Below are 25,226 nucleotides of genomic sequence, written 5' to 3'. Positions count from 1 at the left end.
TAGTTTGAATTACTGCCTTTGTACAGTGGTAGGGGTGGATAATGAAGATAAGTTTTAGATTTGAATCTGTCTACATTTTTTTTTCTCTCTGTGCTCAGTTGTAGTAATTTCATTTCCCCAAATATTTTTGTTCTTTTTTTTTTTTTGGCTCAGTATTTTACAGTCTTCACCATTGTAACAGTTTTATATAGTTATTAAGATTTCTTTCCATACCAGTAGGTTTGGATCTTACTTTTTTTCCATGTAGCTGATGAAACTCATTGAGAAAAGTTTAGAAGATGCAAGTATGTTTGTGTGTATCCATACACACACAAATCTGTTCACACACACAAGTAAATATGCTTATGTAAGTGTATACATATTCTCCCCACAATTTCTTTCTTTCTCAGAAATAGCAACAACAGTATCTGTCTCAATAACTACTTTCTCTTCTAGCTTGGAGGCTTTCTCCATAGGTAATAGCAATTAACTTCCTTGAAATGTGGGACAAGCTCACTAGTATCTATACTGTACTTTATAAAGACTAGCACTGTCACAGTCTAGCTTTTCCAGATAAAACTGTTTCATTTGAAACCGTCAGGCTTATTACTTATGCTTCTGACTTTTCATCACTAACAGCTCATTTTTGTTTCAGGATACAGTTTAGTAATTTTTCATTTTTACTTTGAGCAACTTTGAGACCAAGTATTGATTGGTCTTTGTTGTATATGTATATATTTGATTTTTTTTCTAAGGTTATTTAAAATTCAAACATCATTACTTTTTCTGTATACTTATGGATTTTTTAGGATCTCAACTTTTTCCTCACCCTTCACATTCCTAATATAAGTACACCCTGGATTTGTAGATCATGGTGTTTGTGCTCTCAGGAGTAGTTGACCTTTTGCACAAGAAAAGTTAGATTTCTTAAGAACAATCAAAAATCTAAAACAACAGCAACAATAATAATAAAACTTCCAGTTCTTTATAATAAATATCAATTGGTATATTTTTAAGACTCAAAGTCTGATTCTGTAAAAAGACTTAACATATGTAGCTTATTTACACGTTGAAGGTTCTTTGAAAGATTTACAGTTAATGGTAGAAAATAAACAGAATTTCGTTTGTAAAGTAACTTCTTTGTAGTTTTAGAGAGGTAGAAAATTGAAAACTATTTTTGTTTAATATTTGTTCCTAGAGAAAATTTGGTCTGATGTTACATGGGCTTTAAGTAATAAAGAAGATTAAGATGATGTTAGAATAAATACCTAACATATGCCCTTCTCTGAATAGTTTGACTCCAGCAAAATTTAAATTTATAATAGATCTAAACTATTCTACATTCTCAAAAGTATTTAGATTCTTGCCATTATAAAAAGATATGTGTTATTAAAAAAAGTATTTGATTTCAGTTGAAGAAATATATTAAGTTAAATCACAATGAAATTTTGAAAATTTAAAAATATGCCATAAATTAACTATTCACTATGATAATTATTATTCTAATCCTTTATTGCTGCTGCCTTTATCAAAGTTGTGGAATTTGTAAGAAGAACCATGATCAGCATCTTCTTTTATTGTGTGATACCTGTAAACTGCATTACCATCTTGGATGTCTGGACCCTCCTCTTACGAGGATGCCAAGAAAGACCAAAAACAGTTATTGGTAAGTAAACTGAAGAGCATGTACATGTTAGAACTGGTGTTGCTCTTAGTTTCAACAGTATTAGATGAAGTATTAGAACATATTTGATGCATAATAAAGTTTTCAGTATATTTTTAATTGAAAATTTTATAATGTTTTCCAATAATATTGACATATTGGCATTTAAAAGTTGTGTATATTAAGGTTTGCAACATAATGATTTAATATATGTATACACTGTGAAATAATCACCACAATCAAGCTAATTAGCATATTTGTCACCTCACATAGTTATCATTTTTTGTGGTAAGAATACTTCAGACATAAATGTTTATTACAGTATTATATGTATAGAGATGTAGCAAATTTTTTGATAAATGAATTTAAGTTAATTGAGGCTATTTTAATATCTTAGCAGTGGTTTCTTAAGGCGTGAATTCTGTTTAGTGTGTTTATAATTCTCTTTATTATAACATTTTTTCAAATTCTTTATTTTTGTTCTTTATTAAGAATTTGCCTCCATATTCATGCTTTAAACGTAGTTTAGTATTTTGTTTTCAAATTAGTGTCACCAAAGGCTTTACTTGTGGCTAGTTGTGTATTAAAATTCAACCATTCTTTGTAAATCTAGAAACATTTGACTTACGTTTTTGAATTTTTTCATTAACTTAGGCATGTGGAATCACTACAGATGTTTGATAAAAGTTTATGATACTTATAAGTTTTATTCTTTCCTTAATTTTAATCCAAGGGAAAGACAGATGTTCAAATTCTAACAGATTGATTCTGTATAGGAAGAATATAGGTCACGGAGAGCTTTGGAAGGCACATGACTATTCTTTTTATACAAATTTTACATGACTAGACCCCAATCTTAAATGATAATCTGTACAAAAAGGTGTTTATTTATCAAATACATTAAAGCATATTTTCTGACCTCATTGTTTTATTGCATAAACCTACGTCTGTCCATTTTATTAAGAATCTCACATTCTTTCACCATTTTCACATGATTACTTTTTCATGAAGTGAAGCGGAAGTCTCTCAGTCATGTCCGACTCTTTGCGACCCCATGGACTATATAGTCTATGGAATTCTCCAGTCCAGAATACTGATGTCTGTAGCCTTTCCCTTGTCCAGGGGATCTTCCCAACCCAGGGATTGAACCCAGGTCTCCTGCATTGCAGGTGGATTCTTTACCAGCTGAGCCACGAGGGAAGCCCAAGAATACTGGAGTGGGTAGTCTATCCCTTCTCTAGTGGATCTTCCCGACCCAGGAATCAAACTGGGGTCTCCTGCATTGCAGGTGGACTCTTCACCAGCTGAGCTATGAGAGAAGCCCTTCTTTTTCATAGTGCTCTTTTATCAATTTGCCTGGAGACAGTCATACTGGTCAACTCTTTTCAAATATAGTGGGATGTATTACTTCTGATTTGTGAGTGCTTTTGAAACCAGAATTTAAGAGAAACTGCTGTCATGTATTAGAATATCAGCAGTGTTAATAAGTATCCTATGTGCGTTTCTAAGTTGAAAACCAGTTTGGTAGTCTTCAGGGCCAGGGAACTTTGTCATAATCATGGATGTGTTTTAGCATTATTGTACAATGACGTTGTTTTTCTTTAATAATAAAGATTTTTAAAAGGGCTTCACTCCATTTTTTATATGTATTTATTTAGGTATATTGGAGAAGGAAATGGCAACCCACTCCAGTATTCTTACCTGGAGAATCCCCATGGACAGAGGAGCCTGGTGGACTACTGTCCATGGGGTCGCAAAGAGTCGCACGTGACTGAGTGCCTAAGCACACAGCACACATAAACAATGAAATTGTTTCCCTTTAATAATAAAGATTTAAAAACCTCCCTAACATAAGTTGGAGTGTATCGTGCTAAGGATCAAGAATATATAGCAAACTGAGAAAAATCTCTTAGTATTTCAGTATGAAGGTAGTCCTTTGGCATAAATTCCTAACATGAATTTTCATTATTATTACTTTAAACATCCTATTTCTTAGGATCTTGTGTACCAGTTATGGTAGCAGAGCTGCTTTTTCATATTTTAAAGGCTATTTATAAAATGAGGACTATAGTGTTTAACAGATTGTTGAAAGAGCTGCAAATAGTGTTTTCATCTGTATTGAGTTTATGTACTACAAGTATCGTGTGGCAGTTGCCTTGAAATAGAAATAAATTTCTGCCTTAGCAGTTAGATATTTTTTAGATTTTTCTGAGTTGTTCAGTGTTTTGTGGTTTTCAGAGCATAACATTTTTGTTTATCTGAGTGCTCTAAAGCAAGTTTCTTTGTCACCTAAATGTATTAACCTTTGGTGGGGATGAGCTTGAGAAGCTAGAGACTATCCTGACAAGGAATATAGTTACAAACTGAGAAACAAAAGAGGAAACAAGTCACTTAAAAAACAAACAAAAAAGTCCCTACAGTGATTCATTCTAAAAAGATACTTGTTTCCATATCACAGAAATGCGTGTATGTTAAAAATATTTTTATTTGATGTTAATCTATGAATCCAAAGAATAAAGTGCTTGGTTTTTAACAACAGTTATATAAAAATCTTTAGTAACTAGTGATAATTGACTCCTACTGGTCAAATTTTTTAGTGTTAAAATTTTTGCTTAAATGGAAATTTTAAGATATTAAAAGTAATACCTTAAATTTTAATTGCATGTTACCAATAGAAAATTCTGAAAGAGATGGGAATACCAGACCACCTGACCTGCCTCTTGAGAAACCTATATGCAGGTCAGGAAGCAATGGTTAGAACTGGACGTGGAACAACAGACTGGTTCCAAATAGGAAAAGGAGTACGTCAAGGCTGTATATTGTTACCCTGCTTATTTAACTTATATGCAGAGAGTACATCATGAGAAACGCTGGGCTGGAAGAAGCACAAGCTGGAATCAAGATTGCCAGGAGAAATATCAATAACCTCAGATATGCAGATGACACCACCCTTATGGCAGAAAGTGAAGAGAAACTCAAAAGCCTCTTGATGAAAGTGAAAGAGGAGAGTGAAAAAGTTGGCTTAAAGCTCAACATTCAGAAAACAAAGATCATGGCATCTGGTCCCACCACTTCATCGGAAATAGATGGGGAAACAGTGGAAACAGTGTCAAACTATATTTTTTGGTCTCCAAAATCACTGCAGATGGTGATTGCAGCCATGAAATTAAAAGATGCTTACTCCTTGGAAGGAAAGTTATGACCAACCTAGATAGCATATTTAAAAGCAGAGACATTACTTTGCCAACAAAGGTCTGTCTAGTCAAGGCTATGGTTTTTCCAGTGGTCATGTATGCATGTGAGAGTTGGACTGTGAAGAAGGCTGAGCGCCGAAGAATTGATGCTTTTGAACTGTGGTGTTGGAGAAGACTCTTGAGAATCCCTTGGACTGCAAGGAGATCCAACCAGTCCATTCTAAAGGAGATCAGTCCTGGGTGTTCTTTGGAAGGAATGATGCTAAAGCTGAAACTCCAGTACTTTGGCCACCTCATGCGAAGAGTTGACTCATTGGAAAAGACTCTGATGCTGGGGGGGATTGGAGGCAGGAGAAGAAGGGGACGACAGAGGATGAGATGGCTGGATGGCATCACTGAGTCGATGGACATGAGTCTGAGTGAACTCTAGGAGTTGGTGATGGACAGGGAGGCCTGGCGTGCTGCGATTCATGGGGTCGCAAAGAGTCAGACACGACTGAGCGACTGAACTGAACTGAACTGAATAGTGCATTTGTATTAGCCACACATGATACTTTGTATTTAATTCTGTTATTGGAGTTCAAAATTTAAAGCTGTTAAAATAAATACTAATTTGGTATAAATACAGTGCTAATGAGTGAGAGGTATGAATTTTTACAGAATTTTCTCAGTTGGTATATTCAGCACAGCTTGCCATTAATTAAGATGCAAGGATATTATAGCTGTGACAAATAGAGTTGGTCAAAGAATGACTTTGATTTTCTGGTGTCACAATGTATATCATTTGAGGAAAAATCATGATTTCCTAAGGAAAACTATCTTTTTAATCAGTACTGGGCCTCTTACATTCATTCACATAAATATATGGCAGTATTACATGTGTTTTTATGATACTTATTAGGGATACATGAAATTGCTTTGGACATTTTACATATATTGTTGTGTCTCTTAAAGGAATGTATGTGCTTTTCTGTATGTATGGTCATTATATGACTATGGTCACATGTTCCTGTGTACATTTTCATATATTCTAAACATATACCTGCATTTTGTATTTAGAGAAACCATGGCTAATGCTGGAAGGTAAAAATAAATGTATGAAATAATATTTTTTTCTTTATGTAGGCAGTGTTCTGAATGTGACCAGGCAGGGAGCAGTGACATGGAAGCAGAGATGGCCATGGAAACCTTACCAGATGGGACCAAACGATCAAGGAGGCAGATTAAGGAACCAGTGAAATTTGTTCCACAGGATATGCCTCCAGAACCCAAGAAGATTCCAATAAGAAACACGGTAATTTATTCCCTAGTAGTCATAATAACCCTTACAAAACTCTGAGGTCAAAATTTAAAGGGTGAGAAAGACAAAGGGCAAGCGTATACTCAGTAGCCAATGAAAGAAATATATTGCTTTTGGTTTTTCTTAACAGTTTACTGTTTTATATTATGAAATATACTATACTAGTTACACCTGAGAATGTATAGTTTACATATTCAATGCAAAGTACAATAATAATGAAGATCTATTGTGTTCACAAACCCACTTTAAAGATAGAACATTACCAAAACCTATGAAGTCACCTTTGAATCCCTGAGGACTCACTTCACCATCCATGTAGTCTAGAGATAACCTCCTTTCTCAAGTTTGTGTCTTTTATTCACTCCATTTTTTATATGTATTTATGTATGTATATTGGAGAAGGAAATGGCAACCCACTCCAGTATTCTTGCCTGGGAAATGCCATGGACAGAGGAGCCTGGTGGGCTACAGTGTGGTGGGGTCACAAGGGTCAGACTGGACTTAGTGACTAAACTACCACCATCGTGTGTGTGTGTGTATTCATAAGTAATACATAGTTTTGCACAGTGTGAATTTTGTGTAAATTGAGTCAAACTGTTTTTTCCCCATTATTTGATACTTTGACCAACTTTACCTTGATTGATTCATACATGCTGATATGTGTAATTGTAGCTCATTTATTTTCACCAGTATGTCATTTTTTTATTGAAAATAGATCATTAACAGTTCAGTTCAGTTCAGTTGCTCAATCATGTTCGACTCTTTGGGACCCCATGAACTGCAACACGCCAGGCCTCCCTGTCCATCACCAACTCCCAGAGCCAACCCAAACTCATGTCCATTGAGTCGGTGATGCCATCCAACCATCTCATTCTCTGTCATCCCTTTCTCCTCCTGCCCTCAATCTTTCCCAGCATCAGGGTCTTTTCAAATGAGTCAGCTCTCCACATCAAGTGGCCAAAGTATTGGAGTTTCAGCTTCAACATTAGTCCCTCCAGTGAACACCCAGGACTGATCTCCTTTAGGATGGACTGGTTAGATCTCCTTGCAGTCTAAGGGACTCTCAAGAGTCTTCTCCAACACCACAGTTCAAAAGCATCAATTCTTCGGTGCTTAGCTTTCTTTATAGTTAAACTCTCACATCCATACATGACTACTGGAGAAACCATAGCCTTGACTAGACGTACCTTTGTTGGCAAAGTAATAGTTTGGCAGTTTTGTTTCCACTTTTTTACTTATAGTAATTTTATTTATTTATTTTTAGCTCTGTGGGTATTTATTGCTATGTGGGCTTTTCTCTAGTTGTGGCAAGCAGGGGCTACTCTCTAGTTGTGGTGTGAGGCCTTCTCATTCTGCTGGCTTTTGTGTTGCAGAGCACATGCTCTAGAGTTCACGGGCTTCAGTTTTTGGCTGGGCTTGTGGTTCCCGGGCTCTAGAGTGAGTGAGTGAGTGAAGTCGCTCAGTCGTACTCAATAGTTGTGATGCACAAGCTTTGTTGCTCCATGGAATGTGGATCTTCCCAGATGAAAGACCAAACATGTGTCTCCTGCATTTGCAGGTGAATTCTGAGCCACCAGGGAAGCCCTCCATCTTTTCGCTTTTATAAACAACCTCACTTTAAATATTATTCTAAATCTCTTCTGCAGCTTGGTAACAAGGAGTTAGGGTATATAGCAAAGCATGGATTTGCTTAGTTACAGGATATTGGCACCCAGTTTTGCTGGGTAAGTGCAATATTTTCCAAACCAGGTTACACTTACACTAGCAATGAGTAATGTTACTTTTTCTGCCAAACTTGGTTTGTCCAGTGTTATAATGCTTTCCAGTGTGATATATGTAAATAGTAGAGGCATTTTATTTTGCATTTCTCTCAATACTTAGTTGACTTAGAGCATCTATATATTTTTGGTTGGTTGTATGTACAAATCTTATTCAGCTTTTCTATCAGGTTGTTAGCCTATTCTTATAAAAAATTCTCTCAGGTCAGAGTTTTAAAAAGTTTTTCCAGAAAACATTTATGTTAGTTATTACCAGGTGCCTGGGAGCTCTACCAGCCTAAGGCCATTTTAATAAAAGTTTGTCCTGTGTGTCTCTTCCACTACATGAATATCGTTAATTTCTACTCCAAAGCCATGAACAATGGCTTGCAGTTATGAATTCTTAGGGGAGACATTTTTCACTTTCTTACCTTGAGCCAAGGCAGGCACATTTTACAAATCTGCCTATCCCTAAAGGAGATGTAAATATACTTTTAGGGATAGTTGTCAAATTCATCTGTTTTGTTGTCTGTTTGGTTTTAGTCTTAATTTTTTCTTTCCCTTACGGTAATAGTTTTTTGAAAAGTTTTTTTTTTTTAATCTGTAGTATCCATCTATATTATAATCACTTAAAAGATTTTAAGAGAAATAACCTAGATTATTTCATTCAGTTTTGTGTTATAGATTCATTTGAAATTGATGAGGCGAATCTGGGAATTGTTATATTTTAGATAATTGAAATATGTAGTTTTGGGTGCTCTAAATTGATCAACTTGAAATAGTTTTTCTTATAATTTCCTCTAGTTTAAAACATTTTTTAGATTTCACAAATATGTTTTGTTTACAGATGAACTAGAGAGAATTTTATTTCTTTAAATAAGCCATTTTATTTCTATTTCTAAAATATTCTTCTGTAACTTTTGATGCTATTATCTGCAGCTGTTCTTAAGATCTTAGAGAAAAAGCTGTTATTACTTCTTATGTCTGTGTTTGCATAGATTATCTTCTTAGGAAACACTTTTTCTAGTTTCTTTATTGTTTGAAGAAATCTTTAGGAATGATATTACCATTAACTTTGGAGTTATCATATAGAGGGAAATTTTGTACATATTATAGTGATATTTGTGTGTCCATTATTTAAGATAAAACAAGATTCCATTTTTTTCTGATTTACCTGTCTGCTTTTTAGCCTAGAATTACAAGAATGTTTTTGAGTTTTCCAGTTTAGTCCAGTGCCTTTCATGAAATTCTTTGTCTCTAGTTTCTTTGTGTAAAAGTTCATTTTACAGTAGTCATATTATTCTGTCAAAATTTTGAAGAAAATTTTACCCTTGTGACATAGAGGATTCATGACAGACCTTAAACTTCAGTTTCTCATTTCAAAATAGTATCTCACTCAGTAAAACAGTTCAAATGATCATTTGTTCTCCAAGTTTCCATTTCTGTTAAATTTATTATGTTCCATTGGATTATAGTGATAGCACAATTTTTAGAAAGTAGTTTGGGGTTCTTTCATGCTAGTTGAAATGATTTCATCTTCTTTCAGAAACCCATATTGTGGGGTGTATGAATTGATATTCTGTTAGAATGATTTTATTTTTTAAAAATTAAGACTTTATAGTATAATTAAGTGGACAGAACTTTAATCTCTTATTTTGATGTCTGTCTCTGTGGAATTGTCCAAGAACCATCGAAAATAAAAAATGATCAGAGCTGCTATAGATTGAAGTTCCATTTTTATTGATTAGTTTCCTTATCTTCTGTTATTAATTTCTCTCCTTTTATACTTTATAAACATACTTTATAAATATACTTTATATCTTTATGTTTAAAAATAGCATCATGGTAGTAAGGGAGTAAAAGGGAGAAGGAAGGCCTTCATGTGTTGGAGTGTTTGTAAATACTAGTGTGTTTCTGGTAATAATTTAACGTCTTTTTATCTATACTGCTAACGAATCCAACTACTTTATTATTTTATATTTCTTCCTATTTTTCAAAGGTAGGTAAATCAGAAGTGGATGTGAGTATGTTTACTCTTACATAAAATAGTTTAATAGTAATAATACCTAACTTTTTCTGAGGATTGATCATATACCAGACACTGTAGTAATCCTCCATCCTACTCCCCCTTAAAAAAATTAGTATTTAGGTATTATAACTTCTTTATTACTCAGGCACAGAAACCTGCAGTAATTTACCTGTGATCTTACAGATAGTAAGAAGAATAGGAATTGAACCCAGATAGCTGGCACCCCACTCCAGCACTCTTGCCTGGAAAATCCCATGGACGGAGGAGCCTGGAAGGCTGCAGTCCATGGGGTCGCTGAGGGTCGGACAGGACTGAGCGACTTCACTTTCACTTTTCACTTTCCTGCATTGGAGAAGGAAATGGCAACCCACTCCAGTGTTCTTGCCTGGAGAATCCCAGGGACGGGGGAGCCTGGTGGGCTGCCGTCTATGGGGTCGCACAGAGTCGGACACGACTGAAGCGGCTTAGCAGCAGCAGCAGCAACTAAATTAAGAAGTAGTGTCTTTTCTGAGGTCTGTAGAAGAGCATTTAGTTGTGGTGCAAATGAAATAGTTGTAAAAACATTTGATCATTAGATAACATAGTTGGGAATGTGGTACTCTCATCTGGTACCAGAATGGTCATGTGTCTTTCCACAGTATAGTGTTAACCTATGAGCAGCCAGACACATATCCACTTACTGACTCTCAAAACTGAGTTCCTTCACATTAAATATTACATTTAACACTGTTTTTCTTTGTACTTTCAATTGGGTGTGAACTGTTTTCCTTTTCAAGCTTGTGCAGGAGTGTTGGCAGCCCTCTTGTCAATCACAGTATAATGCTGTAGAAGTTAATAAAACATTTGCAGATTATTTTACCTTCAGGAAATTGATATTTTAAAAAATCAGAAAAGAAAAAATTAGAAGCAGCAAAGCAATAAGTACACTGATGGCGTGTGTATATGTGAGCTACCAGTATATGTTTATTTTACTGTTCTCTATTTTGGTTTGTATTTTTTCTACCGCATTGAGTACTGTGCAACCTGCTGTGGGAAAAAAGGAGTATTGAGTGAAATTGGAGAAGTGCATGGCGGTTTTTTTTACATTTTTTTCCCTTTCCTAACTAGTTATCCCAAATTGAACCTAAAACATTTGGCTTATTGCATCTCAACTTTTTTGATTAAGCAATGAATATCTTTTTGATTTGTTCACTTGGTTTGATCACTGTTAAGAAAGATGAGCCCATAGACTCAGTCTTTGTGCTCCAGTGCCTCTTTGGTGCAAAACAAAGCTACTACTAGAAAAATGGCATCCACTTTTCCTGCTGACAGGCAGTTGCCATTTGTCATGACCAAAGGGTGCAACAGGGAGTAGAACACTTTGCTAAACCTTACTTTATTTTTATTATTCGGATACTGAAGAAAGTAATTTTTTATTTCATTCTACTCTGATTTCCTTAATAAGAATATATAGAAATCTGAAAGGATGTATCATGTTTTGAGACAGTAGATTTAATAAGATCTAGACGCTTTTCAAAGCAAGTAGTCTCAGTACAATTTTTTTCTATTAGAAATATTTTCTACCCAAAGATCATAAAAAGATTAACCAGAAAAGTTACTTGAAAAAAATTATAGCGGTAAAGATTTAGTGTTTTTTTTTTTTTAATGGGTTAAAAGAGGTATTTGTATAAGAATGGAGATAGTATACTTTCAGAAAATATCCTTCCTATAAAACATGGAGATTCTGTTTTGTATTTTAATGTTATCGCATATTTAATTGCTAAATTATCAGTGTTTCTGAAATTCATCATTCTGAAAGAATAATTTTTTAATTGAGTTTTAACTATAAATGTAATATGAATACTTTTTTTTGTTGTAAGAAGTTTAAAAATCCAAAGTCTGTTATAACTCTTTTCCCAGCATTCTCTTTCTCCAACCTAATTCACATGCCTTGAATCTATCTTTATTAGAAGAGTATATATTTTGAACTTTGATTATTTGACATTTCTATAGGTGTATCTGTCAGAGAACAAGAAAAAAAATGATGAATGAGTCATACAGAAAAGTAGTATGGAGATGGTTCAAGACACATAGCATATAATTCAAGTATTAATAAATAAAACAGGAATGATCTGATTTTATAAAATTCTTCACATATGGTTTCCTGCTCCAGAGATAAGACTTTGTAACACTTCTTCCATTGGCTCATAAATATCCCATCTCCAGTATTTCAGTGTCTTAGTAACCATTATTCTCTATTATTACTGGGTACAAATAGGAGGAGTAAGTTTAAAGAAGGAAGAGGGTTGAAAAGCATATTTTAATAAACTTTACTATTCTTTAGTATGTATTTAATATTTATTCATTTGTCATAGCTATTCTATGAATTAGTTACTAATATCATTGCCATTGCTAATATCACTGCCAAAGGAGAAACCGAGGCAAAGAATTTAAGTTACCTAAGAACATACAGCTTCAAAGTGGTAGAACCAAGAATCAGATTTAACTACTAGGTCCTGAGCCCTTTAATTACTTTATTAGGCTGCCTTTCTAGACAAGATCCTTTCCTGGACTTTGCTGGGCTAGAATCACAGGACCTTCATGGTTCCAGCAGCTTAGTAACTAAGGATTTGGTCCGGAGAATGGAAGGCATTCTATAAAGAATTTTGGCCTTATACCACAGTTGAGGGCCTAAATGTCAAGAAAAGATCACCATAGATTGAAGGAGCTCTGCTGAACATCAAAGACTGTCAGTGAAATCATCCTGAAGCACTGAGCAGAGGGTAGGAGCTGACATTAGATCAGAGAACTTTGGTGAAGACCTCAGCCTGAACACCACTGGTAGTAAGTGGGTAGAAAAGTTAGTATTTGTGGGAAGGTCTGCAAAACCTGTCAGGACTGTGAAGTGGGAGCTGATGTAAAGGTCTGCAGGGCTGCTGCATCTGAAAAAACCAAGCACCTGAGCCCTGTTACTTCTTGAGGAAAACTGGCCTTCACTTTACTTATCTGCTTCAAATATGAGGTGCTGTCATGAAACTGTACAGACCAGGATATTGTGGGAAGTGTGGTTTCCAGCCTTAGACTGCATAAACAAGGAGGTGGTAGTGTTGGTGGTGTGTCTGCCAAATTGACCACAGACGATCTAGCATAATAACCTACTGCAGCTTAATGTAGTGATACTTCGCATGTGGTACATGCCATAGAAAGTAACACTTCCAGACTCCTTCCCCCACCCCACTCCTTACTCCCTTTTCTTTCCACCTTTAAATGTAAAATGACCATACTTCATATATTGTTTTCCCTTTGATTCTTACATTACATAAGACAATGTAATATCTTTCAACTATGACTTTTTATTATAGTACTTTTTTTTTTTACTAATTTCAAATAGTTTCTTTTTCTTTCTTCCACCTTTCAAGTTTGTGTCTCTGTCATTGAGCCAGAACAACTTGTAATACTGTTGACCTTGTGGGTTGCTGTTTTACTGATAAGTGATACATTTACTTTCAGTCCTTTGGACTGCAAGAAGATCCAACCAGTCCATCCTAAAGGAGATCAGTCCTGGGTGTTCATTGGAAGGACTGATGTTGAAGCTGAAATTCCAGTACTTTGGCCACCTAATGCGAAAAGCTGACTCATTTGAAAAGACCTTGATGCTGGGAAAGATTGAGGGCAGGAGGAGAAGGGGATGACAGAGGATGAGATGGTTGGATGGCATCACCGACTCAATGGACATGAGTTTGGGTCAGCTCTGGGAGTTGGTGATGGACAGGGAGGCCTGGCGTGTTGCGCGGTTCATGGGGTGGCAAAGAGTCAGACACTACTGAGTGACTGAACTGAACTGATCAGACAGACTGTTTTACGATTTAATAATATTCTAGTTTTAACACTTAAGTGCTTTCTCACACCTTTAGAGATCCCAGTAATTCTGTAGTTATTTTATCTTCTTTGATTTTGCTTATTTTCAGCTTTATCTCACATCATGTAGAAGGTAGATAGTGACTTGTAATGCATACAACACAATTCTCAGCCTCAGTGGTTTGATCTTTAATTAATTTTGTCCTCTTAGGTAAGCTTTCAGAGTGCAGTAAAGATGAACTTTTGTTTGCAGTATATAAGAACATGAATTGAAGTTACGTTTTCTTCACAGTTGTCAAAATTGTAGGGAATTACCTTTTACGTGAGTGCTTTGGTCGTATTTATTCCTGAGTTGAATAGTTCTTTATATTAAGCAGTAAAAATTGGCTACATGGATATCTCAGTCTTTCCATGTTTTGTGGTCTTTGTGACTCCTTGTCCTACTCTTGAACCATGATCAGATTAATTTTTCAACATATATCCATTGAGCAACTAATGAGGTAAGGCACTGGGCAATAGATGTTGAGTAGAACACTAAAATGAAGACATGGTCTGTGTCCTCAAAGAAGTTTACTGATAGAAAGTTGACTCTCAAATAATGTAATATTTTATAAATTAGAAGGTAAAGTGTCCATATGAGGGGGACATTAAATTACACTAGCAGATAACATGCTAACTGAAATGGAAGAGGAAAGACAGAAGATTGAGATAAGCAACAAAGACGACAACTTGACTATTATTGCTGTCAATAGTAGGAAAGTATTCTCCTGAGAAAGTCCTTACTTTCCACTGCTGAAAACCTTGTTATTAAAGAAGTTGACATTTTTAAAGTAACAGCAAGCTGAACACGTGTAAAAGCTTTGGATACTTTAGCATAAAATTTAGTGTATAAATTTTGAACCACATACAGTTATCATTTAACACCTGTGTCTTATCTTTCTTACATGTTTTTATGAGCATCTTGATGGCTGGCAACAGCTCCTTGCATTAGTAACTGTAAAATTTTAAATAAGTTAATTGGATCAAATCTTAATAGCTAATGTTAGTACAGATTTACTTATCAATTAAAATTATTGATGATTAATGAGTTAAAGCACCTTCAGCAAAAAGCCTCTTAATATTTCAGTTATTTAATTTTTTCATATAAATAGATGTGAACATTTTTTTAGGATAGCTCATTTCTCTTTAAATTATTCCTGTGTTAAGGAAATTTTGATCATTAGTGTATTGATTGAAGAGGTGTTTTTTTTTTTTTTGAACTTAAATAACTTTCTTATATTTATTTAGTTGAAAATATCTTATATATAGATATGACTTCTAATTATGCTTGAGAAAATAATGAACCATTGTAACTGTAATGGTATTTTCCTCTCTAGGACAATTTCTTTGTAGCATTATTCCCTTTAAAAGATAAATGGTAGAAAATCAAATTCTTGAGTGTTTTAGATAGCCTCAAAACCTATAAGATAGCATGGTACGTGGTGGAAAGTTCCTGGACTAGCACATGGTAGATTAGAATTTTAGTCCATACTCTGCCAGTAACCCTTTGTGTGACCTTGAATAAGTAATTTACTTATCTTGTTTGCATTCAGTATCCTCATTTATAAAGTAGATGATCTGCAATCTTTTCTAGAACCAAAGGTCTCTTTCTAAATTTTGGAATTGTATTTATTTTCTATCCCTAAGACTGTCTAGGAGGGTTAAAATATACACATTGACATTCAAATAATCTGGAAATTTTGGTAATATTTTGTAATTATATTTTAGAGTTTTTAGTTTTGTTTTATTTTTAGAGATCACATTTGTTGGTAACCTTTATCTTTTCCCTTTCTGGATTATACCTTTGTTATAATCATTGTCTCCTTCTGAAAAAATTGTGTGAATGATTCCAAGAAAGTGGGTCAGCAGATGTGTAGGATAACTTATTTTCATGATTTTATTTAAAAGAAATTTTTAAGTTCTCCTTTTGTTTCGTTTCCAAGGTAACATTTGATTATTTTACTTAGCCAGGTTTATATTGACTTCTTCATGATAGTAACTTTCCAGAGATAAAATATGAAGAACAACAGAATAACTCTCTAAACACTTTATGAACTTGTAAACATTGACACACTTTTTGCCCTATTACTGGTCTAAGGCTGGGTAGGCAAGAGTGAGGTGGGTGCCGAAGGAAAGAATACAGTCAGATTATGTCACTAATTAAATTTTGAGAATTCTTATTCAGTTTATTTTTAAAGAAAGGAATGAATAGTTTAAAAATAAGCTATTTGCCTTTCTTGTATTTGTAATTTATCTCTAAATCTAAGACTGTCTGCTCACAACCTTCAGCTACCTTATAAAATATTTCTGATACACTGTCTTACATATAGTCACATATGTCGTATAATTTCTTAAATATTTTCTCTGAGACCTCTCTCCTCCAGTTCTAATGTGAATTTTTTTTTTTTTAATGTTACCCTTGAACTCTGTTTCATCATCATCCTGGGAATTCCTTTTAACCTTTGAAAGATGGTATTTCCTGTTGCTTGCATTTCAGTTTCTTTTTTTTTTTTCACTTAGTCCCTTATCTTGTTGGGGCAACTCTTTCAATGACTTATCAAGTAAAGATTAATAAGAGATAAGTTTTTTGAGATCTTATATGTCTAAAAAATAAGTTTTATAATTTCATTACTTATTTGGCTGTGTATAAAATACCACATATTTTTTTAAGTATTACTTGACTGGCTCCTGGCTCCCAGTATTGCTTTCTGCATTTCTTTTTTTCCTTCTCTTGAAACTCTTAAGATTTTCTCTTTCTCATTTAAGATGACCGTGTACTTTCATTGTTTCTTTTAATAGCAAATTTCCTTAAAAAACAGCAAGTATTCTTATTTCATGATTACAAAAACTTCTTTTACATCCTTATGAATATTATAATTTTTATTTATTTTTTCTGTATTCTGCATTTGGTTTCCTTATTTCTATTCATGTTCATCTTTTTCACGTTGAAGCTTTCAGATGCCTAGGAATCTTTGGAGTCATCCACTCATATTTTGTTTTAAAAAAGGTAATTAAGTTCCTACAGGGCTGGTTCGGAGAAGGCAATGCCACCCCACTCCAGTACTCTTGCCTGGAAAATCCCATGGACAGAGGAGCCTGGTAGGCTGCAGGCCATGGGGTCACTAAGTCGGACATGACTGAGGAACTTCACTTTCACTTTTCACTTTCATGCACTGGAGAAGGAAATGACAACCCACTCCAGTGTTCTTGCCTGGAGAATCCCAGGGACAGGGGAGCCTGGTGGGCTGCAGTCCATGGGGTCGCACAGAGTCGGATATGACTGAAGCGACTTAGCAGCAGCAGCAGCAGCAGGGCTGGTTAGCCCAGTGTTTCCCCCAAAGGTTGATTTTATGATCACAGAGCTTTTTCTTTGGAAACTCCCTAAATGTCAGTATCTATAGGTTTTTTCCACATTAATTCAGTAGAAGTAGTCTCTCTTCTCCTAAATGATAGGTATAATTTTGACTGTCAGGATCCTGGACAGGTGAGGAGAAAGGGGCTAAGGCTCTCATGGTTTAGAAAGTAGAATGCATTAATGCTTCCTGGTTTCTGTTTGTTACCTCATTGCTTCCTTCTCTGTGCCTGAAAACCCCTTGTACAGAGTCTCTCTGGTTCTTTTTCTCCAGAGAATATACCTCCTGTGTCCTATGGGAGAGGGGTAGTCTCTTAACTGCATAGAAAGGAAATGAAATCCTATATCTTCATGTTACTGAAGTTTCATCCAAAGTAGCATTTTATTTCTTAATATTTAAAAAAAATGCATTTATTTTTAATTGAAGGATAATTGCTTTACAATGTGGTGTTGGTTTCTGCCATACATCAAAGTGAATCAGCCATTATTATATGTATGTCCCCTGTCTCTTGAATTTCCCTCCTGCCTCTGACCCCATCTCCCCCCTTTAGGTTATCATAGAACCCTGGTTTGAGTTCCCTGAGTCATACAGCAAATTCCCACGGGCATCTATTTTACATATGATAGTGTATATGTTTCCGTGCTACACTCTCCATTTGTCCCACTCTCTCTTACCTGCCCTGTGTCCACAAGTCTGTTCTCTGTGTCTGCATCTCCATTGCTGCCCTGCAAATGGGTTCGTTGGTACCATCTTTCTAGATTCCATATATATGCATTAATATTTGATATTTGTTTTTCTCTTTCTGACTTACTTCACTCTGTATAATAGGCTCTAGGTTCATCCACCTTATTAGAACTGACTCAAATGTGTTCCTTTCTATGGCTGAGTACTATTCCATTGTATGTATTCACCACAGCTTCTTTATCCATTCATCTGTTGATGGACATCTAGGTTGCTTCTATGTCCTAGCTATTGTGAATGGTGCTGCAGTGAACACTGGGGTAAAGGTGTCTTTTTAAATTATGGTTTCCTCAGTAGTGTGAGTATGGTCTCAGTGTGTTTGCCCTCTGATGCCCTCTTGCAACTATGAACAAAGCTAGTGGAGGTGATGGAATTCCAGTTGAGCCATTCCAAATCCTGAAAGATGATGCTGTGAAAGTGCTGCACTCAATATGCCAGCAAATTTGGAAAACTCAGCAGTAGCCACAGGACTGGAAAAGGTCAGTTTTCATTCCAATCCCAAAGAAAGGCAATGCCAAAGAATGCTCAAACTACCACACAATTGCACTCATCTCACATGCTAGTAAAGTAATGCTCAAAATTCTCCAAGCCAGGCTTCAGCAATATGTGAACTGTGAACTTCCTAATGTTCAAGCTGGTTTTAGAAAAGGCAGAGGAACCAGCGATGAAATTGCCAACATCCGCTGGATCATGGAAAAAGCAAGAGAGTTCCAGAAAAACATCTATTTCTGCTTTATTGACTATGCCAAAGCCTTTGACTGTGTGGATTACAAGAAACTGTGGAAAATTCTGAAAGAGATGGGAATACCAGACCACTTGACCTGCCTCTTGAGAAATTTGTATGCAGGTCAGGAAGCAACAGTTAGAACTGGCCATGGAACAACAGACTGGTTCCAAATAGGAAAAGGAGTACGTCAAGGCTGTATATTGTCACCCTGTTTATTTAACTTATATGCAGAGTACATCATGAGAAACGCTGGACTGGAAGAAACACAAGCTGGAATCAAGATTGCCGGGAGAAATATCAATAACCTCAGATATGCAGATGACACCACCCTTATGGCAGAAAGTGAAGAGGAACTCAAAAGCCTCTTGATGAAAGTGAAAGAGGAGAGTGAAAAAGTTGGCTTAAAGCTCAACGTTCAGAAAATGGAGATCATGGCATCTGGTCCCACCACTTCATGGGAAATAGATGGGGAAACAGTGGAAACAGTGTCAGACTTTATTTTTCTGGGCTCCAAAATCACTACAGATGGTGACTGCAGCCATGAAATTAAAAGACGCTTACTCCTTGGAAGGAAAGTTATGACCAACCTAGATAGCATATTCAAAAGCAGAGACATTACTTTGCCAACAAAGGTCCATCTAGTCAAGGCTATGGTTTTTCCTGTGGTCATGTATGGATGTGAGAGTTGGACTGTGAAGAAGGCTGAGCACCGAAGAATTGATGCTTTTGAACTGTGGTGTTGGAGAAGACTCTTGAGAGTTCCTTGGACTGCAAGGAGATCCAACCAGTCCATTCTGAAGGAGATCAGCCCTGGGATTTCTTTGGAAGGAATGATGCTGAAGCTGAAACTCCAGTCCTTTGGCCACCTCATGGGAAGAGTTGACTCATTGGAAAAGACTCTGATGCTGGGAGGGATTGGGGGCAGGAGGAGAAGGGGACGACAGAGGATGAGATGGCTGGATGGCATCACTGACTCGATGGACGTGAGTCTGAGTGAACTCCGGGAGTTGGTGATGGACAGGGAGGCCTGGTGTGCTGTGATTTGTGGGGTCGCAAAGAGTCGGACACGACTGAGCAACTGATCTGATCTGATCTGATCTGATCAGTAGTGTGACTGTTGGGTGATACGGTAGTTTATTCCTAGTTTTTTAAGGAATCTCCATACTGTCTTTAATAGTGACTGTATCAATTTATGTTCCCACCAACAGTGCAAGAGGGTTCCCTTTTCTCTACACCCTCTCCAGCATTTATTGTTTGTAGATTTTTTTATGATGGCCATTGTGATTGGTGTGAGATGATATCTTACTGTAGTTTATCTAATAATGAGTGATGTTGAGCATCTTTTCATGTGTTTATTAGCCATCTGTAGTTTCTTTGGAGAAATGTCAATTTAGATCTTCTGCCCACTTTTTGATTGGGTTGTTTGTTTTTCTGGTATTGAGTTGCATGAGCGGCTTTTATATTTTGGAAATTAATCTTTTCTCAGTTGTTTCATTTGCTGTTATTTTCTCCCATTCTGGGAGTTGTCTTTTCATCTTGTTTGTAGTTTGCTGTGCAAAAGCTTAAAAGTTTAATGAGGTCCCACTTGTTTGTTTTTATTTCCATTACTCTAGGAGGTGGGTCATAGGGGATCTTGCTGTGATTTATGTCATAGAGTGTTCTGCCTGTGTTTTCCTCTAAGTGTTATATACTTTCTGATCTTTCATTTAGATCTTTAATCCATTTTGAGTTTATCTTTGTGTATGGTATTAGGAAGTGTTCTAATTGCATTGTTTTAAGTGTAGCTGTCTGGTTTTCACAGCACCACTGATTGAAGAGATTATCTTTTCTCCATTGTATATTCTTACTTCCTTTGTCAAAGATAAGGTACCCATAGGTGCATGGGTTTATCTCTGGACTTCTATCTCATTCCATTGGTCTATAGTTCTGTTTTTGTGCCAGTACCATACTGTCTTGATGACTTTAGTTTTGTCGTATAGTTTGAAGTCAGTAAGGCTGATTCCTCCAGCAACATTCTTCTTTCTCAAAATTGCTTTGGCTATTCGGGGTCTTATGTGTTTCCATATGAATTGTGAAATATTTTGTTCTAATTGTGAAAAGTGCCATTGGTTATTTGATAGGGATTGCATTGAATCCAAAGATTGCATTTGGTAGTATAGTCATTTTCACAGTATTGATTCGTCCAACCCAGGAACATGGACTATCTCTCCATCTGTTTATGTCATCTTTGATTTCCTTCGTTAGTGTCTTACAGTTTCTGTATATAAGCTCTTTTGTCTCTTAGGTAGGTTTATTCCTTGGCATTTTATTCTTTTTGTTGCAGTGATAAATGGGACTGATTCATTAATTTCTTTTTTTTTTAATTTTATTTTATTTTTAAACTTTACATAATTGTATTAGTTTTGCCAAATATCAAAATGAATCCGCCACAGGTATACATGTGTTCCCCATCCTGAACCCTCCTTCCTCCTCCCTCCCCATACCATCCCTCTGGGTCGTCCCAGTGCATCAGCCCCAAGCATCCAGTATCGTGCATCGAACCTGGACTGGCATCTTGTTTCATACATGATATTTTACATGTTTCAATGCTATTCTCCCAAATCTTCCCACCCTCTCCCTCTCCCACAGAGTCCATAAGACTGTTCTATACATCAGTGTCTCTTTTGCTGTCTCGTACACAGGGTTATTGTTACCATCTTTCTATATTCCATATATATGCGTTAGTATACTGTATTGGTGTTTTTCCTTCTGGCTTACTTCACTCTGTATAATAAGCTCCAGTTTCATCCACCTCATTAGAACTGATTCAAATGTATTCTTTTTAATGGCTGAGTAATACTCCATTGTGTATATGTACCACAGCTTTCTTATCCATTCATCTGCTGATGGACATCTAGGTTGCTTCCATGTCCTGGCTATTATAAACAGTGCTGCGATGAACATTGGGGTACACGTGTCTCTTTCCCTTCTGGTTTCCTCACTTTCAGATTTTTCATTGTTAGTATGTAGGAAAGCAAGTGATTTCTGTATATTGATTTTATATCCTGTGACTTTACTTAAAGTTCATTGATTAGCTCTAGCAATTTCCTGATTGTATCTTTTGGGTTTTCTATGTATAATATAATGTTGTCTACAAATAGAGTTTTACTTCTTCATTTCTGATCTGGATTCCTTTTATTTCTTCTCTGATTCCCTTAGCTAGGACTTCCAAAACTTTGATGAGTAAGAATGTTGAGAGGGAGCATCCTTGTTTTGTTCCTGATCTTAGAGGAAATGCTTTAGTTTTTCACCATTGAGAATAATCGTATGTGAGTTTATGTGATTGTAATATAGTTAGGGATTTTATTTTTCAAGCGTTATCACTGTTAAATGCCCCATTTCCACCTGTAGAATGATAGCTTTCGTAAGCTCAGTAAGTGTGTACATTTGATTTCCACAATGTTGTAGGTGGAATACTACCCCTATCCCCACAAAGATGTCCATCCCCAGAGCATTTTTATGTGTTACCTTGGCAAAAGGGGCTTTGCAGATACGATTAAAGTTATGGATCATGAGATGGGAAGATTAAACAGTATTATATGGGCTCAATTTTTTGTTGACTATGATGGCTACTCCATTTCTTCTAAGGGGCTCTTGCCCGCAATAGTAGTAGTCATAATGGTCATCTGAGTTAAATTCACCTAATGCAGTCCATTTTAGTTCACTGATTCCTAAAATGTCGACGTTCACTCTTGCCATCTCCTGTTTGATCACTTCTAATTTGCCTTGATTCGTGGACCTAACAGTCCAGGTTCCTGTGCAATATTGCTCTTTACAGCATTGGACTTTACTTCCATCGTCAGTCACATCCACAACTGGGTGTTGGTTTTGGTTTGGCTCTGTCCCTTCATTCTTTCTGCAGTTATTTCTCTACTGTTCTCCTATAGCATATTGGGCACCTACTGACCTGGGGAGTTCATCTTGCAGCGTCCTTTCTTTTTCCTTTTCATACTGTTCATGAAGTTCTCAAGCCAAGAGTATTGAAGTGGTTGCCATTCCCTCCTCCAGTGGACCACGTTTTGTCAGAACTCTTCACCATGACCCGTCCGTCTTGGGTGGCCCTACGTGGCATGGCTCATAGTTTCATTGAGTTAGACAAGGCTGTGATCCATGTGATCAGATTGGTTAGTTTTCTGTGAATGTGGTTTTCATTCTGTCTTCCCTCGATAGAGAAGGATAAGCGGCTTATGGAGGGTTCCTGATGGGAGAGACTAACTGAGGGGGAAACTGGGTCTTGTTCTGATGGGCAGGCGGGGGCCATGTTCCCTTCCTGTTGTTTGACCTGAGACCAAACTATGGTGGAGGTAATGAAGATAAAGGTGACCTCCTTCAGAAGGTCCCATGCACACGCTGCTGCACTCAGTTCCCCCATCCCTGCAGCAGACCACCGACCCATGCCTCCGCCAGAGAATCCTGGACACTTACAGGTAAGTCTTGGTCATTCTCTTGTGGGAGATCATGGCATCTGGTCCCATCATTTCATGGCAAATAGATGGGAAAACAATGAAAACAGTGAGAGACTTTTATTTTCCTGGGCTCCACAATCACTGTGGATGGTGACTGTAGCCATGAAATTAAAAGACGCTTGCTCCTTGGAAGAAAAGTTACGACCAACCTAGACAGCATATTAAAAAGCAGAGACATTACTTTGCCAACAAAGGTCCGTCTAGTCAAATCTATGGTTTTTCCAGTAATCATGTATGAATATGAGAGATGGACTATAAAGAAAGCTGAGCGCTGAAGAATTGATGCTTTTGAACTGTGGTGTTGTAGGATAGTCTTGAGTCCCTTGGACTGCAAGGAGATTAAACCAGTCAATCCTAAAGGAAATCCTGAATATTCATTGGAAGGACTGATGCTGAAGCTGAAACTCCAATACTTTGGCCACCTGATGCAAAGAACTGACTCATTGGAAAAGACCCTGCTACTAGGAAAGATTGAAGACAGGAGGAGAAGGGGACAAGAGAGGATGAGATGGTTGGAAGTCATCACCAACTTGATGGATGTGAGTTTGAGCAAGCTCCGGGAGTTGGTGCTGGACAGGGAAGCCTGGTGTGCTGCAGTCCATGGGGTAGTAAAGAGTTGGACACAACTGAACTGAAAGTAAGAGGGAGATGTGACTATGGATTATGAGTCAGAGATATGAGCCCTTTGTAGATGGAGGAAGGGATCCAAGGAATGCTGGCAGTCTCTAGGAGATGGAAAAGCAAGCAAAGTGATTCTCTTCCTAGAACCTCCAGAAAGGAATGCAGCCTGCCAACACCTTGATTTTAGCCCAGGAACACTTAGGGTATATCATTGTGGTTTTGATACACATTTCTTTGTTGGCCAATGACACTGTTGATATTTTAAAACAAAAAGAAATGATGCAGCCCCTTCTACCTTTCTGTTATCTGTCCTGTATTACATAGTGCAAAAATGATGTTGTAGTTGGACTCTTAAACAAAGGAAAAGTGACAGATTATAGATCTGTTGTAATTATTAATCTGTGTCATTATTGCCATCATCCCTCAATTTTAGCTCTTATGATCTAAGAAAGTAAAACCTAATGTGATAGTATGATGAAGTTCTGGAAAAGTACTCTGAGGAGTAATTAATTGAAAGAATATTCACATAGTTACTTGATTTTGCTGCCCTTGTTACTTTATGATTATTTTTTTGGTATGTTTATTAGCTTAACAGATGAATGAACAGAGACTCTTAACATAGTAAAGACCTGTTCATTTATCTTTAAATATTTAAACTTCTATTACCTGAATGCTAGGATGTTTGGAGAGTAAAACTGGAACTGATAATTAGAACTGTCTTATATGGAACATTCTGCCTTGTTATCTGGAATAATTATGGCTTTTCTGCATTGAGTAGAGATTATATGAGATAATATTTGATTTTAATTTTAAGATTCATGTGTGTGAAATAATCATGATTAAAAGTAGATTCATGTGCCCTCAGTATGTTGTGGGGTTTCTTTTCTACATTTCAAATCCAATTGCCGTCTTTATCCTCACAGTTACTTAGCAGCCTGGATATCTAGGTATCATGCTTTCATTACAATTCCAGTATCTTTCCTACCTCCTTTGTTATTTTAGTAATGTGTTTGCTACTGTCCTTGATTCTTTTATCTTCTCGCCCATCTGAACTCTTTCTTTTTCCATTCCTTCCTGAGGGTCACCAGTGTCACATGTAAGTGTGTTCCTTTGAGAATTGTGTTTTCCAGTTTTGTTAGGCATTTTCTCCATACCCATCTTTAAGGTGAATGTAGTTTTACATCAACTTTGATCATTATTAAGAGTATAAATTATGACTGATACATAGGCATACTTTGAGTTTTAGAACACTAGTTTTGATTAAAGTTTTGAGCAGTATGTGACTTTATTTTTATGCTTCACCTTAGTTGCCCTTTCCAAATTTATAAATAGTTATACATTTAATTATTTGTTCTGAACCCAAATGGACAGAGGCTGTCCCGTTCACCACTATGTGCTGGTTACCTACTACGGTAGGTACTTGGTGGATATTTCACCAATGAGTTCTTTTCCACTGTTGCTATGTATCAGAAGCTTAGTAT

The 25,226-nt window shown here is 36.3% G+C and overlaps 1 protein-coding gene across 18 annotated transcripts in view; it reads left to right on the top strand.

Annotated features, from left to right (window-relative positions):
* Positions 1–25,226, top strand: part of PHF14 (PHD finger protein 14) — a 188,536-nt gene that overhangs the window by 62,604 nt on the left and 100,706 nt on the right. For all 18 annotated transcript variants that reach the window (XR_015162946.1, XR_015162947.1, XR_015162942.1 and 15 more), the window contains 2 exons: positions 1,514–1,645; positions 5,962–6,130. Coding sequence is in view for 11 of the 18 variants with exons in the window: in XM_086397622.1 (XP_086253748.1) it covers positions 1,514–1,645; positions 5,962–6,130 (301 nt within the window). In the remaining 7 variants the exon portion in view is untranslated. The remainder of the gene's footprint in view (positions 1–1,513; positions 1,646–5,961; positions 6,131–25,226) is intronic.

The sequence above is a fragment of the Bos grunniens genome, chromosome 4 (genome assembly GCF_055505025.1).
Source record: "Bos grunniens cultivar Pamir isolate PY7600 chromosome 4, Bosgru_T2T1.0, whole genome shotgun sequence".
Lineage (NCBI taxonomy): Eukaryota > Metazoa > Chordata > Mammalia > Artiodactyla > Bovidae > Bos > Bos grunniens.
The sequence above is the reverse complement of the archived record's forward strand: the minus strand, read 5'-3'. Positions and strand labels throughout refer to the sequence as shown.